The 18,202-nt window shown below is 43.2% G+C and overlaps 1 protein-coding gene across 1 annotated transcript in view; it reads left to right on the forward strand.

Annotated features, from left to right (window-relative positions):
* hao1 (hydroxyacid oxidase (glycolate oxidase) 1) overlaps positions 1–18,202 on the forward strand; it is a 61,395-nt gene that overhangs the window by 22,555 nt on the left and 20,638 nt on the right. The window contains exons 3-5 of the mRNA XM_072265529.1: positions 6,087–6,342; positions 12,839–13,011; positions 13,962–14,053. Coding sequence (XP_072121630.1) covers positions 6,087–6,342; positions 12,839–13,011; positions 13,962–14,053 — 521 coding nt within the window. The remainder of the gene's footprint in view (positions 1–6,086; positions 6,343–12,838; positions 13,012–13,961; positions 14,054–18,202) is intronic.

Below are 18,202 nucleotides of genomic sequence, written 5' to 3' on the forward strand. Positions count from 1 at the left end.
GACCCTCATCCTGAAGTTGCTGTAATAATCAGCGATAAGGTCTCGGATTCTGCTGGGGACGTGATATTTGGTCAGTGTGAGCTGCACCAGCTTGTGCGGAATGGAGCCATAGGCATTTGCCAGGTCGAGCCACAACACTGACAGGTTGCCCTCGTTCTCTCTGTCCTCCCTGATGAGCTGTGTCACCACACCGATGTGCTCCAGACAGCCCGGCATCCCTGAAATGCCACCCTTCTGGACTGATGTATCACTATAGGTGTTCTTTGCTAGGTAGGTGCACAACCGGTTAGAAACGGCACTGAAGAAGATCTTCGCCTCGACACACAGCAGGGAGATGATGCGAACAGTTACACAAAAAAAATTATATAAAAATAAAGTTAGAAGTACAGGTATGGAATAAAATGTACATAAATACATGAACACCAGCATGTATTTACAATGTAAACAGCATTATAATAAATGGTTTTGTTTACAGTGCAGTGCACTGACTGAGGTAATAGATAGAGGTGGTGAGGGCTAACTAAAAACTTCCAAGAAGTATAGCTAGAGATTAATCAATTACAAATAAGTTATCAAAGTAGAAATCATCAGAGGTTGAAACAATTGGTAAGGGAGGTTGGGTGTGAGCAAGCATGTGAAGCCCAAGGGAGGTGGTGGGCGGGGGGGAGCAGAGATGAAAAGAAGAAGAGGGACATGGATAGAATCAGAATCAGATTTAATGTCACTGGCTTATGTCATGAAATTTGCTAACTTTATGAAATACATGATAAATAAATATAGAGGAAAACACCTGAGTTACATTAAGTATATATGTTTATTAAATAGTTAAATTAAATCAAGTAGTGCAAAATAACAGAAATAAAACAAGTAGTGAGGTAATGTTCATGGGTTCAATGTCCATTCAGAAGTCAGATGGCAGAGGGCAGAGGGGAAGAAGCGGCTCCTGAATCTCTGAGTGGGTCCTTTCAGGCTTCTGTACCTCCTTCCCAATGGTAACAATGAGAAGAGGGCATGTCCTGGGTGATGGGGGTCCTTAATAATGGATTATACCTTCCAAAGGCACTGGTCCTTGAAGATGTCTTGGATACTATGGAGGCTGGTACCCATGATGGAGCTGACTAATTTTACAAGATTCTGAAACTTCTTTCAATCTTTTGCAGTAGCCTACCCCACCCATACAGCCAGTGATGCAGCCAATCAGAATGCTCTCGACGGTATATTTGAAGAAGTTTTTGAGTGTTTTAGTTGACAAACCAAATCTCCTCAAACTCCTAAAGGAATATAGCCACTGTCTTGCCTTATTTATAGCTGCATCAATATGATGTGTCCAGGATAGGTCCTCAGAGATATTGACACCCAGGAACTTGAAGCTGCTCACTCTCTCCACTTCTGATCCCTCTATGAGGATTGGTTTGTGTTCTGTCGTCCTACCCTTCCTGAAGTTCACAATCAGTTCTTTAGTCTTGCTAATATTACGTACAAGGTTGTTGCTGCGACACCACTTGGCTAACTGGTCTGCCCTTTTACCACCATCTGAAATTCTGTTGACAATGGTTAGATGCTGTTTAGCCACACAGACATCGATATAGAGAGAGTAGAGCAGGGGCTAAGCACCCATCTCTGTGGAGGACCAGTGTTAATTGTCAGCAAGGTAGAGATGTTATTTCCAGTCCTCACAGATTGTGGTCTTCCAGTTAGGAAGCCAAGGATCCAGTTGTAGGGGGAGGTACAGAGGCCCAGGTTCTGTAGCTTTTCAATCAGGGCTGGAGGAATGATGATGTTAAATGCTGAGCTATAGTCAATAAACAGCATCCTGACATAGGTAGTTGTATTGTCCAGGTGATCCAACCTTGTGCGTGGAGAGCCATTGAGATTCCGTCTGTTGTAGACCTATTGCGGTGACAGGCAAATTACAGTGGGTCCAGGTCCTTCCTGAGACAAATGTTCATTCTAGCCACAACCAACCATTTCCACGACCAAAGCATTTCATCACCGTAGATGTGAGCACGACTGGATGATAGCTATGGTGGCAGCTCACGCTGCCCTTCTTGGGCACTGATGTAATCGTTGCCCCTTTGAAGCAGGTGGGGACTTCCGACTGTAGCAGTGAGAGATTGAAAGTGTCTTTCAACACGCCCGTCTGTTGGTTGGCACAGGTTTTCAGAGCCTTACCAGTTACTCCACTGGGACCTGCCGCCTTGTGAAGGTTTACCCTCTTGAGAGACAGCCTGACATCAACCTCCGAGACAGAGATCACAGGGTCGTCAGATGCTGCAGGGATCCTCATAGCTGTAGTTTTATTCCTCTTTCAAAGTGATCTTCTGGGAATGCTGGAGGCAATGGAGCAAGAGTGGGAAGAAAAGCCACATCTGACTGCACTGCAGCTATAATTTGAAAGGTGAAACAGGGCATGAACATTTCCACCTATTTGTCCTATCTTATAAGGTGGTAAGATTTACAGTAGCTGAGTGTTGTTTTCTTTATTGCCATCTCTAATTACATGTGATAGAAAAGTGCAGAGCCGGAATTGGATATTAAACACCTTTCAGGAATGACAAATATTCCCCAGAACTGTTACTAGTTTTTTGTACTGTATTTCTTCAGATTAAAATATCTGCCATGTATTATGAGAAATACTTGGAAATCCACTCCCCTGGGCTGTGTTTGCTGTTAACGAGTTACTAAATGAATGTTTTACAAAATTGCCAATTAAATCTCAAATCATTTAATATTTGTTATTTACCAAGGTAGTAATTTAGCCTGGAGGATTTGGCAATAATTGTAGTCAATTCTCAGTCTAGAATGGCTTCTTGGATCTCTGCTTTACAAACAATTTCAGGAGACCAGTGTCCTATATTTTCCACCCACTCTCATTGCAACGGGCCAGAGCTGACTGGAACATAGAACTTCAGGAACTTTTCTGTGTAATCTCAGGATCTCCCGGGAATCATTAAAGTGCAGAACTTGCTGGTCAGACTTTGTCAGTACTTCCCCATTTGTGCTCTGATGTTTGATCAGTAGTGGGCTATGAAGCTGCAGCTGTGTGATTTCATACAGGATTAGTCAGTCTCTTCAACTGAATGAAGGGGATTAACTCACACAAAATACTAGAGGAACTCAGCAGGACAGGCAGCATCTATGGAAAAAAGTACAGTCGATGTTCCATAGATGCTGCCTGGCCTGCTGAGTTCCTCCAGCATTTTGTGTGAGTTGCACAAGCTATCCAGCATCTGAAGATTTTCTCTTGTTTGTGAAGAGGATTAGCTGCATGAATGGTTACACAGGTCATCCCCAGGTTATAAACAATGTACACTCCACATATGAATGAGCTCCCATAACATTATTAAATTCAAAAGTCTGACGTACATACTTAAGTTCGTACTTAAGGAATGTCAATACTAGTTTCCTCTCCCCCTTTGTGTTTAGTAACTGTTCTTTCTAATCAGCCTTATGTGCTTTTAATATATTCATTACAATAGTATTTAATACAATACTGTGGAGGTATGGTTACTATATCTGCTGCCTAACTTGCTGAGTTTCTCCAGCACTTTGCGTGTTGCTCAAGATTTCCAGCATGTAGAGAATCTCTTGTGTTTATGGTTAGCATATCGAGTGATTTTTGTGTTTTCCAAATTATGGAAAAAAGGTCTTATGGACATTTGTAAAATTGGAACCCATCTGTTATTTGCTGATAGTCTGTAAGTCAATTTGTGTATTCATAAATTAATAGAGTTTTGTTTTAATTTTGCAATTACACAGTACTTCTTGGTTTTAGGTATTGTTTTTAGTACTTAATTATTCCCTTAGTGTCAGATTGTTTGATTGGATTGCAAGGGATTTGGAATGTCAGGAACATTCAGCAAAAGTCAATAATTCTGACAGCTTTGACAGCTGGCAAAGCCCAATGGCTGACTTTGTTAGCTGTCAAAGTGTTTTTCAGCTGGTTCATTGACTGGGCCTCTTGTGCCAGCATGTGACAGCAACAGTCCTAGCATGTGTGGCTGTGGTTCGTGTGGTGAACTTGGCACTGGTTTGGACTTGTTTTGAACAGGAGTAATGTCGGGTTCCCATAGCTGCCGAGGTCAGAGAGCAATGAAAGCTCTGGCCCACTACTTACCTAGCCACAGATGAACTAGTCCTCTACTCCTCTATAGTCAGGCCATGAAATACTGTTAATTTTTCTAAAATTTAGGCTAATTGAATAATTTTCCCATGCTTATCTTTGATCAGCAGTATTTTAAGGTTGGAACAATGGTTTAGACTTGAGCTTCCATTGGTAGCGTGGGCTGGGAGCCTTTAAAAATTCTTCAGGGCACAGGCTGTCAGGCTGAATTATTTAGAGGCTGCACATTGTGAAAAGCTATTCCAGAATAGAGTGGCAATGCCTGAGTAACTTCACAGTTAGCCATGGGACCACTTTGCAGTAAGCAGTATAGAATGAACTGAAACAGGTAATTAATGTGGAAGCATGGAAGCATTGTCCTCTTAGTTTATGTGAAATTGTTATAATTCCACAATTTGTCTCTTCATGTTTTCAGAGTAAATTGTGGGCTGTAACTCACAATGTACAATGGCGATGAGCCCGGGGATACGTTCTACCTCTCGGCACCACCATGACCTTCATCCAACTCTAACACATAGCAGTCAACAGACGCTGTTATTTAAATGACTTCCATTGAAGCCTGAGACATCAACTCAGTTCTCTCTTCCCTGATGCTACCTGACCTGTTGACTTTCTGTTTTTATTTCAGAATGCCAGCCTCTGCCACGATTTATCTGACTCCATGCTGCACTGTTGGGGATAGATTTTCATCATTCTGCCAGTGTACAATACAACTACTAGCGGTGTATTTACAGTTCTGGAATTAATACCACAGTCACAGAGCTGTACAGCGCAGAAACTGGCCCTTCAGCCCATCTAGTCCATTGCAAATACTATTCTGCTTAGTCCCATTGACCTGCACCTGGGCCATTGCTCTTCATAGCCCTTCCGTCTCTCTACTTATTCAAACTTCTCTTAAATGTTGAAATACAAATTGCATTCACCACTTGCGCTGGCAGCTCGTTCCACACTCTCACCACCCTCTTGACTGAAGAAGTTTCCCCTCATGTTCCCTTAAACACTTCACCTTTCACCTTTAACCCATGACCTTCAGCTCGAGACTCACCCAACCTCATTGGAAAAACTCTGCTTGCATTTGTCCTATCTATCTCGTTCATAATTTTGTGTACCTCTATCATATCTCCCCTCATTCTCATATGTGCTAGGGATAAAGTCCAAACCTATTCGACCTTTCCTTGTAAGTCAGGCCCTCAAAACTTGGCAACATCCTTGTAAATTTTCTCCGTACTCTTTCAATCTTATTACTATCTTTCCTGTAGCTAGGTGACTGCACACAGTTCTGCAAATTAGGCCTAACCTAATAACTGCAGGTTGTCATCAATATACTTGGTTAGTGCAACACTACAGTCTTCATCTCTGATCTTCCTTCAGAGATCAGTGACTAGGGTTTAGCTGGTTATGTTTGCTGTTCCAAATGAACTGCCATCCACTGAGGCACCTCCGTAGTTTGATTGACAGAATGGATCCACTCAACTACAATCTCTGCAACTATTCACTCAGAGGTCCTGAAAGAAAAAGCCAATTGCTCAAAATGATGGGGCATGGGTACAATTCCATTGTGGACATGTGCTTTGGCCGCGTTTAATTTACATTCCCAATGCATGGTTGTCCTACATTGTCTCTTTCTGAGGCAAATATAATATCTAGATACCAAACAGTAATAAAACCCAAAGAATTGCCATCAAGTGATAGCATGTGTGTCGTTTTTCATTGATTCTATTTTATTTCTTTGATCTACCATGAATACCTGCAAGAAAATGAATTGCAAAGTAGCACATAGTGCCTTATGCATACTTTGATAATAAATTAACTTAGAATTTTGAACTTTGAATATAAAATATATAAATGCTCTATTACTGAGTGCACTCTGGTTTTCGATGTGAAGGTTGTGCTTCTCATACTTGCTCGACAATTAGGTCTGCATCTGACATTTTCTCTTTCTCACCTCTGACGGGGCTTGCAGCCTGCAGCTCACAGGGCACGGGCATGATGCTCAGCACCTGGGCTACGTCCAGCATCGAGCAGGTGGCGGCAGCTGCACCCAGCGCCGTCCGTTGGCTGCAGTTATACATCTACAAGGACCGGATGCTGACCAAATCTCTTGTAAGAAGAGCTGAGAAGGCAGGCTACCAAGGAATCTTTCTAACCGTAGACACACCGTACCTGGGGAAACGCTTAGTGGATGTGCGAAACAAGTTTAAGCTGCCCCCACACCTCAGGTAATATTGGGGAATGATAACAAATGCTCTCTAATGTCTTTGTTCTTCCGCAGGTATAGAATACCATTCAGGTAACACCAGCCTGAAGGCAGATAAGATGGAAATTATTTACATTCTTTGCAGCAAAAACACAAAATGTTGGAAACACTCAACAGGTTATTCAGCATCTGTTGAAAGAGAAACAGACCTACTGTATCAGGTGTCTCTTTGTTAGTTCTGATGTAACATCATTGATCTGAAGTGCTACCTTTGTTTCTCTCACCATAGAAGCTGCCTGGCTAACTGTGTTTTTCTGCGCTTTCTGTTTTTACTTCAGATTTCTAGCATCTGCATTTGTTTTATTTTCATTTCCATTTTTGTTACTTTAACCGATTTGGGTTCAATCTTACCACCATTAAGTTCAATGTAAAGTGGCAGATTTTACACAAAAGCAAGGTTCAGCTTCAAGAACATTGACTGCTGTATTTTCCAGGGGATAAAAAAAAACAATCTGCACTTATTAACGCAGGAATAAGATATCATCTGTGTGGAATTTGCAGTGGTATTGAAAATGCGGTTCCAGGTTTACAATGAATAACACACGGAGGGAAACTTTTAACCCAGTGTGGTTATGCTTATGAATCTGTTCTGTGTTTGTTGTTTCTCAAAGACCTCTCAGATGCATAGAAGTTCAGTCCCACAATCTTGTTATTTTTTGACTGAAAATTGTTTTCCCCCCAAACTGAAACTGGGAGCATAAATTTTTTGGTGGTTAAGCAGCATTCAGGAAACTTGACTAGGATTTCATGCCCCTAGAGGTCCTTGCAGCCTATAATGAAACTTCTACATAAGGGATGCACATGACAACCTTCCCTGTACAAGTCCCATCTTGGGACATTGCAAAGGAATTTGGACCACGTTGTTCTGTGAGTGAAATCAAGGGCACACTGGGTAAAGCTGGTCATCCTCGATCATTACTGGCCTGGGATTCATGCCAGTTAGGTTTGTTACTTACTGTTCATTCCTCAACCCCCGTTCCCCCTTTCAATGCAAATATTCAACTTGTCTCCCCTCCTCCAACTATTATCTTGATTTCCTAATTCTGCCTCCCACCCAAAAGAGAAACTTTGACTCTTGATCCCCCTTGCATTTACCATGCATCACAGAGCTCCAAGGCAACCCTACTTCACATACTCCCTCTCACCTATTCTAAACAGAAACATTGACTAGAGGAAAATCAGCAATACTTATTAGTTGCTCCTGAGGGCTTTCCACAACAAAATGGTAACTGCAGGTAACGCTCTCTTTAGATGTTCTTTGCCTTATTGTCTTGAATAACTGACTGATAAGGGAGCCTTCCACCAGTGTGGTGAATTTTACAAAATCTAGGCATTCTAAAGCACTTTGCAGCTTAACTGGAGGCACTATTATAGAGTGGAGAATATGACACACAGATCTACATGGCCCACAAGATAGCATGGGATTAGGACCAGAAAATTATTTTGGTAACGTTGATTGAATGGTAAATATTGATCCAGGTCATTAGGATCAATATTTATTCTGAAATACTGCCATAGTATGAATATTCATTTACCTGAGAGGAAAATAACATAAATTTTAAATTATCTCTAAGATATTCTTGTACCAGAACAGTTCTTATCTGTGCCGCATTTATATGCTGACTGGGATATCTTGCATTCATATCCAAGTAATAATTTTGGTTCTGCAAGGAAAACTATGTGTGAGTGGAATCTGAGATGGGGTGTTATAACCCAAAGGCCTTGTCATGCTTTACATGGCTATGATAAGTCAAATTTCCAATAATCTCTGAACATCCCATTACAGACCACAGCCAAAAGAGTGCTTTGGATGTCACTGTTGTAATGTGGACAAATACAGCAGGCAGCTGCACATAAAAATCTGCCCCAGAGAGAAAAGTTGGCTTTGGATTAACAACTCATCTTTCAGGTGCCTGGAATGTAAAAAGGTTGTTGAGGGCCTATAGAATCATACTCACTTTGAGTTTCAGGGAAAATGGACAAACAAGGACTTCTCGCTAGTTTGAAGTGTAGCAGAGCTGGTACCAAGTACTTAACAAAGGTTCCTGCTAGCAAGGCAGATCTGGTTTAAATAGTGCAGGACATCTCTGCTTGTATCAAAGGTTGATTGTGCATGACCTCAGTGAACACATTGCAAAATAAATATCACATCCAGCCTACTCATGGCCAGTTTGCCCCACTGCTATCAGGGAAGAGGCTACATAGCATCCATGCAAGGAACACCAGACTTCGAAGCAGTTACTTCCCCCAAGCAATCAGGCTAAGCAACATCTTCACCCATTAAACCATTCCACCACACTCCTCACCAACACTGCTCTTATCACCTTATGCTCTGATACTCCTGTAGCTAGAGTTACTTTATGTACGTAAAATCAGAATTTGTATATAAACTGATCTTATATATATTTATTTATTGTTTTTATTGTGTTCTTTATGCATATTGTGTGCTTACGTTGCATTGAGTCCGGAGTAACAATCATTTTGTTCTTCTTTACACTTGTGTGTTGACAAATGACAATAAACAATATTGAAGTATAAATTTAAAAAAATTGTGACACTCACATTTTGAAGTAATTTGTCTATTTAAGATCAGTTATTATTTGTCAAAGAGGAATTACTTGGCCACAAAGCATCTTGTGGGGTTTTGATGGAATGGTGAGGTTCTGTGGAAATCCAGGTTCCTCCTGAGTGAAAATCATAGACCCAAAATATTGACTGTTTCCCTCTCCACAGATGCTGTCTGATTTGCTGAGTTGTCCCAATATTTTGTGTTTTTTTTTGTTTTCTTCCTGAAATGTGATCAGAAATGAGTGAAATGTAGGTTTCTGCTCTACTTGCTCCTGATAAAAATACACCGTTGTTTCCGAAATGTTTTCCCTTTAACAACTACACTAAGTGTGTTCAATTCCTATTCATTGTTTCTCACATAAAAGTAGCTTGTTTTATTCAAATGTATTTTAATTAATGCAAGCAAGATAGGACGGAAGTGAAGTCTTCTTTCCAAAATCTTAAAGAAAGCTTTCTGCACGGAAGAAAGAACAAACCGTACAAACTGTGACAATAGAGCACATTCCTCATATTTCCTTGATAGAAGCGAGCTTGATAGCTCCGTTTCTTCCAGATCAGGGTTTCCCAACCTTTTTTATATCATGGATCCCTACCTTAACTGAGGCGTCCATGGAACCCAAGTTGGACCCCTGTTCTAGGTAGTGGTATTGCTGCATCAAGTAGGCAAACTACCTATTTTCATGTTCAATTTACGGTTTACATTCACAACATTGTTAAATGAAAGCAAATGTTAAATACAAGAGGTTCTGCAGATGCTGGAACTCCAGAGCAACTGGATGCTGGATGTGTGTTCATCCATCATCGACGTCGATGAGGACCTTGACACCATTATGATGGTGTCGAGTCTAGCGCGTGATTCGGATTTAAGTGAGGGAGAGTTGTGCAGCGTCAGCCTTGCTCTCTTTTACCAATTCCCATCTGGATCCAGTGGCAAGACAGAGTCGAGACGGCTGGAGATGGGACTAATCGCAGTGGATGACCAGGACGTCTTCTGTGTCTTGTCCTGCTCTACACGTTCCACGACGCTTGCAGAGACCACCTTCTTGACCGTTGGATCTTCCATTGGTCTCGTCTGCTCAATCCGCCGGAGTCTGTCTTCCCATGCTGGGATAGACAACTCCCTATCTCCCCAAGGGTTTGAGACCCATCGGCTACCCTCACCTGGTTTAGCCGGCTTGTCGAAGCCATTGCCCAGGGTGTGGCCGCGGTCACATGCAAACAGCTACGGGGAGCCACAGGTGAGAGCTGAGTGCCAGGTGTGGCCAAAGGTGGACTAACCGCCTTGCAAAGGATGCGACATGTTCCCCCAACAGAGGTGCTACCCCTCCCTGACACCACATACACCCCATACACAGATGCTGTTTGATGCTGGATGAATTCAGCATCAAAAAACATCTATGGAGAGGAATATACAGTGGAAGTTTTAGGCCAAGGCCCTTCATCAAGACTAGAAGCAAATGGGGAAGGAGCCACAATAAGAAAATTGGGGGTTGGGGGGGGTGTTTTGAAAGGGGAAGGAGAACAAGCTGGCAGGTGATAGCTGAAGCTAGGTGAGGGGGAAAGTGTGGGGGGTGGTGATGAAGTAAGAAGGTGATAGGTGGAAAAGAAATGGCTGATGAAGACGGAATCTAATAGGAGAGGAGAGCGGATCATGGGAGAAAGGAAAGCAGGAGGGGCACAAGAGGGAGGTGCGAGTGGAGCCAGAATGTGGAATTGAAGAAGAAGAAAGGGGGAGGGGGAAGAAATTACCAGATGGTTAGAGAAGTCAATGTTCATGCCAACAGGAGGGAGGCTTCCCAGACAGAATATGAGTTGTTGCTTCTCCAACCTGAGAGTGGCCTCATCGTAGGGAGTCCATGGACCAACAAGTTGGAATGAGAATGTGAAGTAGAATTATTATGGGTGGTCACCTTGAAATCCCTTCTTTTGTTGCTCCCTTCTGTTGTTCCACAGAGCATGTGTGCTTTCACATAATATTATAGAAGATTTGAATCATTTGAATAGAATTGTAAAATTATTATGACAGAGAAGTAGGCAATTTAAACTATCAACTGCTAACTACCTTTTGCAAAGAAGTTCAGTTAGTTCAAATTCCCATTCCAATTGTGTGGAGCAACTAAGATTGCAGATTTCATTTGTAATACAAAGAAGAAATGATTGAAATACTGAATGCTGCAGAGCATCTGACAGAGAATGGAGCGGGTTAGTTTGCAGAGAGAGGAAAGAAGTAAATGTTTCAGGACAATACCAATCGTCAGAACTCTGCTTCTGTCCACAGTAAAACCCAAGTGACTTTCAGTTCAACAACACTCTGAACTGCTTTCTGCACGGATTGCTTCCTACGTGACTCCTTTGTCCATCCGTCCCTCCCCACAGATCTCCCTCCTGGCGCTTTTTCTTGCAAGTGAACCTGCCCCTACACCTCCTCCCTCACTACCATTCAGGGCCCCAAACAGTCCTTCCAGGTGAGGTGACACATCACCTGTGAGACTTTGGGGACATCTACTGTATGCAGTACTCCCGGTGTGGCCTCATTTGTAGATTGGGAGTCCATTTTGCCGAGAGCCTACATGCCGTCTGACAGAAAAAGGTGGGATCTCCTAGTGGCCACCTATTTTAATTCTACTTCCCGTTCCCATTCCATCATGTCTGTCCATGGCCTCCTCTACTGCCGCGATGAGGCCACACTCAGGTTGGAGGAGCAACACTTTATAATCCATCTGTATAGCCTCCAACCTGGTGGCATGAACATCAGTTTCTCCAACTTCCGTAAATGTCCCCCACCTTCGACATTCCCCATTCCCATTTCCCTCTCTCACCTTATCTCCTTACCTGCGCGTCACTTCCCTGTGATGCTCCTCCTCCTTCCCTTCCTTCCATGGCCTTCTGTCCTTTCTTACCACATTCCCCCTTCTCCAGCCCTTTATCTCTTTCACCAATCAATCTCCCAGCTCTTTACTTTGCCCTCTCCCCCTCTCCAGGTTTCACCTATTACTTATCACCTTGTACTTCTTCCTCCCCTCCCTGCACCTTCTTCTCATCTTTTCTTTCCCAGCCCTGATGAAGAGTCTTGGCCTGAAAGAGTTTACTCTTTTCCAGAGGTGCCTCTTGACCTGCTGAGTTTCTCCAACCTTTCCTGTGTGTTACCCTGAGTAATTTTTGATCAGTTTACACTAAAATGGATTTTATTTTGTTCTAATTGTTTTCTTGTAAAAAAGTGTATAATTCATGTTTAGTTTTTGTGTTTCTTTTTTGTGAATGCTGCTTATATGATACTACATGACTGTGATGCTGTTTCAAGTAGTTTTTTGTTTCACTTGGGCAAATGACAATAAACTCGACTTTGACTCTGTCAGATGTTGCCTTATTTCCAGTAAGATTGCATTAATTGCAGATTTCCATCTTGTTTAAGAAATGCCAGAAGAAGTGACGTTCATACTTAAAACTTTGCTAAGTTAATATTCAAATATGGTGTAGGTCAATCCATGGAGGATGGTTGTAATATTGTTTATTTTCTTCATTGGAAAGTGGATTGGTGGCTGAACTCAGGACAAATCTGATGCAAGGCAAGTCTTCTGGCATAGCATTGAAACTATCTGAGAAATGGCAGGAATATCCTAATCTGTATATGCACCTCAGCCTAGAAGCGTATGAATTTAGGATTCAAATTAAACTGGTTTTAAAATTCCTACAAATTTTAGAATGATGCCTAGCGTCAGAGAAAACCAGTAGGGAACTGAGATTCACAAAATAGAGTAAAGTGAACAACAGCATGATAAGGCAGAGTCCTTGAACCAAATATGCCCTGAGCTGAGGCCTTCCTATCAGTTTATTTGCATGACTGTCAATAGATGAGACCAAGCTTCTTATTATGATCTGTTTGTTTTCAGGATGGCAAACTTCCAGAGCCTTGATTTGGCATTTTCCAAAAAGGACTATGGAGAGGACAGTGGACTGGCTGTTTACACAGCCAATGCAATTGACCCCACTGTAAAATGGCAGGATATTGACTGGCTGAATCAACTGACCAAACTACCTATTGTTCTCAAGGGCATCTTGAGAGGTAAGCAACTTGACCAAAGGTATTCCTAACCACAGGTGCAAGGTACCATGTTAGAGTTAAGCACTTAGCTCTTCCTCCTGCTGTGTAATAAACACACTCTTCCTTCCCATGATTTTTGGTGCATGATTTTCTAATGAAGCCTTAAAAGTGCGAAGATGTGAAGTGACAGTTGAGTGATTTACGATATTCTCCAAGCCATATTTCACTTTCATGGTGCTTAATTGTCATCAATAAATAATCATAAGCCTGCGCGATGATTGCACAAGAGTGAACATGGTCCTTCGTAGCTAACCAGATGCTGTTTAATGAAAGCTTTATCCGTAATACAATATATCCTTTGTAGGTGAGTAACATTCAACAGAAGAGAAATATTTTGTCTGTAGCTTTTTTTTCCCTGAGTTTTGTGATAAATGGAGTAGAAAGAATAATTTATATTTGAAGAGAAAGCTACTTTAGAAATCGAAGTATGATATAGATGATACAAGAGGAGACAGATGTACTTCATTTTCCTACGGCATTTTATTATTCTTTAACAAATTCAGCAATCAATCATGTTGGTATAACCTGGTGAAACAGTTAAATTAAACAGTGATTATTACTATAATCATATTAATAACTTAAATCTATACAAAAACATCTGGTGGAAAGGGTTTCTTAATTGAGATAAATGGCACGGAATAATACGAAGTAACCCGACTGACACGCTGGATGCAAAACTATACCACAGGCGGGACCTTACCCACAACGTGGAGAAGAAGGATAACAAAAGCCAAGGACCGTGAAAGTGTAAAGACAGAAGTCTGACTTGCTGGACCTGACAAGTTTGGGGAAACTTGCACTTTCACAGTTTATTTAGTCATTCCTGAATGTTTGTACAGATGCTGTTATTTTATTTTGACTAGAAACTATTTTAGATCCTGTTACTAACTGCCAGGGCTTTGTAATTTTAGCCGATGATGCCAGAGAAGCGGTTAAGCATGGAATTGTTGGAATACTTGTATCAAATCATGGAGCAAGGCAAATGGATTGTGTACCAGCAACTGTAAGCTAACTCCCATTTGCTACCAATCTACTATGTATGATATCAGATGCAATGAATGGCTTTTTGGTTTCACTGTAGCATAATATTAAGATGTACTGGTGATATTAGCATGAATATAATGGACATAGTAATGCTTTGGGAGGGAAAAATGGTTTATTAGGTGCACAGGGCTGAGAACTATAATGCATCTCAAGACAATTGTTGAAATGCTCCAGCCCTCTGCTAAATATTATCCCTCAATACCGTTGCATATCTTGGGTGCCACAGTAGCATAGCAGTTAGCAAAATGCTATTACAAATCAGGGTGTTCTGAAGTTCAGAGATCAATTTTGACACCATCTGTAAGGAGTTTTTACTTTCTCCGTGTGAACCATGTAAGTTTGCTCTGGGTGCTCCAGTGTCCTCCCACAGTACATAGACATATCTGTTAATAGGTTAATTAGTCATCATAAATTGTCCTGTGATTAGGCTAGAGTTAAATCGGTGGGTTTCTGGGTGGTGCAGCTCATAGGGCCAAAAGTGTCTGTTTCACACAGTATCTTTAAAATAAATAAATAATCCAGGCCGGCTCTTTTCCTGAAGGATGGGTATTGTACTAGAGAAAATATAGTAGTTTTGTATGGAATTGAATTGACTTTATTTCTTACAATTGTATCAGCGTGAATTAATCAGTCTGAAGAGTTGGTGGAAGAAGCTGTCCCGGAGCCTGTTGGTCCTGGCTTTTATGCTACAGTACCAATTCCCGGATAGTAGCAGCTGGAATAGTTTGTGGTTGGGGTGACTCGGGTCCCCAATGATCCTTCGAGCCCTTTTTATGCACCTGTCTTTGTAAATGTCCTGAGTAGTGGGAAGTTCACACCTACAGATGCGCTGGGCTGTCCGCACCACTCTCTGCAGAGTCCTGCGATTGACGGAAGTACATTTCACATACCAGGCAGTGATGCAGCCAGTCAGGATGCTCTCAGTTGTGCCCCAGTAGAAAATCCTTAGGATTTGGGGACTCATGCCAAACTTCTTCAAATGTCTGAGGTGGAAGAGGCGCTGTTGTGCTTTCTCACCACATAGCTGGTATATGCAGACCACATGAGATCCTTGGTGATGTGTATGCCGAGGAACTTAAAGCTATTTACCCTTTCAACCCCAGATCCCTTGACGTTAATAGGGATTAGCCTGTCTCCATTCCTCCTGTAATCATTATTTCTAATAAGTAATCAGACAGGTATGAAATTAGTTTCTGATTTGGAGTCACAGAGTCATTCAGGTTTGAAACAGGCCCTTCAGCCCAGTTGGTGGTCAGGAAATGTAGGGAAGGCTTGACCCAAGAGCACAGCAGCAGTGGTAATTTAGCAGTAAATTATACTTTATTAATAAACTGCAAAATAACAAGCTTCGAGGGGGCCACTAAACAGGAGAGAACGCATGCTAAACGCAGCAGGCAATGGGATAACTGAAAGTTAGGAGCAACTGGCTGGGTTTAAATAGGCTTCGGATGATGAGCTGGAGACATGTGGCAGGCGACTCCTGTTAGCTGGGTGGAAACTGGGAAGTGCCTGCCTGTGCAGGCCTGACAGGACTCTCCTCCACTCCCGCGGCTGGCACCTGACAGCCCAGGATGTTCCGAATGTGTCCGGTGGAATGCCTTGGTGAGCAATGGATCCAAGGTGAAACTGCATGGCACCAAAGACCATTCCTCTGGGCCGTACCCTTTCTGGTTGATCAGATAATGCACGCTCCAATCTACAGTGAGTGAATCCATCAATTGGCCAACTGTGTACACTGGACCGCATTTCACTGCCCAAGGTCCAGACATGCAGGCTGGCTGGGTTGAATAGTCCATGGACAATGGGCTTTGAGGCAGGAAACTTAGAAGATGCAACACGATGGGTGTGATCCTGAGCAATGATAGCAGCTGGAGATGGTAAGTGATTGGGTTGATGCTATGGCTAATCTTAAAGGGACCAATGAGCTGGGGCAGGGGTCGGTGCCTGTGGACAGATCCTAGGTGGGCAGCCAGACACTGTCCCCAGGCCGAAGTAGTTTGGTTGGGCATCTGGCAGCAATAGGCACGGTTGGCAACTAGCGTGACCCTCCATGCCCTTCTCTAACATTTCAGTCAGGATTTCCACTGTTGGCTCCTCCACAGGGAACAATGGGTGTTGGTAGCCATGAAGCACTTCAAAAGGTGACAGACCCATGGCAGAGGAGGCGTATAGATTGTGGGACAGGTACAGAGCAGATACTTCTTCCATGTGGAAGGGTTAGAGGTGGCAAAGCTGATTGACTCTTTCTGACTAATTGTTGGTTTGCAGACAATGGCCAGAGGAGAAGCTCACTGAGGTACAGAGGAGGGAGTAGAAGGCTCTCCAGAAGCAGGAGGTGAATTGCGGGACCCAGTCCAACACAACGTTCTGAGGGAAAACTACTTGTTGGAGATCCACCTCAGTGGAGGGCACTAAAGTGGGCCACCTTGGAGATTCAGTCTACCACTGTCATGATCACCACGGCTCCATTGGAAGGTTGTAAACCCATGATGAAATTAATGGCAATGTAGGACCATGGTTACCGAGGGACCAGCAGGGGCTGCAGGAAGCCAAAGAGCTGCTGGTTGGAGGAATTGGTTTGGGCACATTGAGGGCAGGCAGCGACAAACTGAACGTGGTGGGCCTCTAGAATTGGCGGCGCAGAAAATTCCAAGACCGCCGTGTACCTGACGAGCCAGAGAGGGGTGAGGACCGGCCCCACTGGAGTGCCTCAGGCAGCACAACCGCCAGCACGTACGTTTGTACATGCAGCTTGTCAGGTGTGTCAGCCAGAGCAGGGCCATGCAGTCGGGCCTAGCAGATTCTGGTTTCAAGATCCCAGACGATCAGGGCGAAGATAAGGCAGGACGGAATGATGGGGCTGAGAGTTTATATTGTTGCTAGGTCAAACTGTCCTGACAGGGCATCTGTCTTAGTGGAGCTGGGTTGGTAGGGGATGGTAAAATTGAATTGCTTGAAGAAGAGGTCCTAGCAAGCTTGATATGGGTTGAGTTGGCGGGTCTGTAAAATGGATATGAGGTTCCTGTGGTCAGTCCAGATCAGGAAGGGCTCGGTGTTTCCCAGCAGCCAGTGTGTCCATTCCTGCAAGTAGACAAGTAATTTAATGGAGAGTAGCTCCCTGTCTCCTACTCCATAACAGCACTGTGTAGAGTTGAATTTGTGAGAGAAGAAGGCACAAGGATGTGTCTTCCCATCCAGTCCTCACTGGAAGAGGATGGACCCAGTGCCCATGTCAGATGCATCCACCTCTACCACAAAAGGAATGGAGTGGTTTGGATGGCAGAGAATGGTGGTGAAGCATCTCTTGAGCTCCTCGAGAGCATGGTCCACAGCAGCAGACCAGGTTATGTGTGAGGTACGTGATCTGGTAAGGGCGGTGAGAAGAGTGGAAATTTGGCTGTAGTTTCTGACAGGACGGCGGTAGAAGTCGGAGAAGCCCAAGAAGTGAAGCAGCTATTAGAAGGAGTGCAGCTGGAGCCATCAATGACAATGCACACTTTCACTGGATCCATGGTTGTGCCTTGGGATGAATGAACGTAACCGAAGGAAGGAGATGACTGGGGTGTAGAACTGCAATTTCTCTAACCTGCAGTACAGACGTATTTTTGAGGAGCTGCTGAAGGACTGAATGGTCGTGACAGACGTGGTCTTGGGAGTCTGTGGAGAAGATGAGGATGCCATCGACATAGACAAACACATACCTGTGAAACACGTCTTGAAGGATCTTGTTAATGAAGGCTAGGAAAATGGCTGGACTGTTGGAAGGTCCAAAAAGCATCATCAAGTATTCATAGTGACCAATATGTGTTCTGAACATCATCTTTCACTCATCCCCCTGGCGGACATGGATTAGGTTGTACACACTCTGTAGATCCAGTTCAGTGAAGACCTGGGTCCCACGGAGTATTTCAAATACCCTATCCATCAAAGAGAGAAAGAATAGTGATTTTGTTGAGCTCACAGTGGTCAATACAGAGACAGAGACCCCAAATTTCTTTTTGACAAAGAAGAATCTTGCACTGGGATGGTTGAATGAAGTCATCCTGTAGTGCTTCGGCAATGTGGTCATACACAGCTTGGGGCACAGGACGGGACAGGGAGAACAGCT

This window comes from Mobula birostris, chromosome 8 (genome assembly GCF_030028105.1).
Source record: "Mobula birostris isolate sMobBir1 chromosome 8, sMobBir1.hap1, whole genome shotgun sequence".
NCBI classification, from domain to species: Eukaryota; Metazoa; Chordata; class Chondrichthyes; order Myliobatiformes; family Myliobatidae; genus Mobula; species Mobula birostris.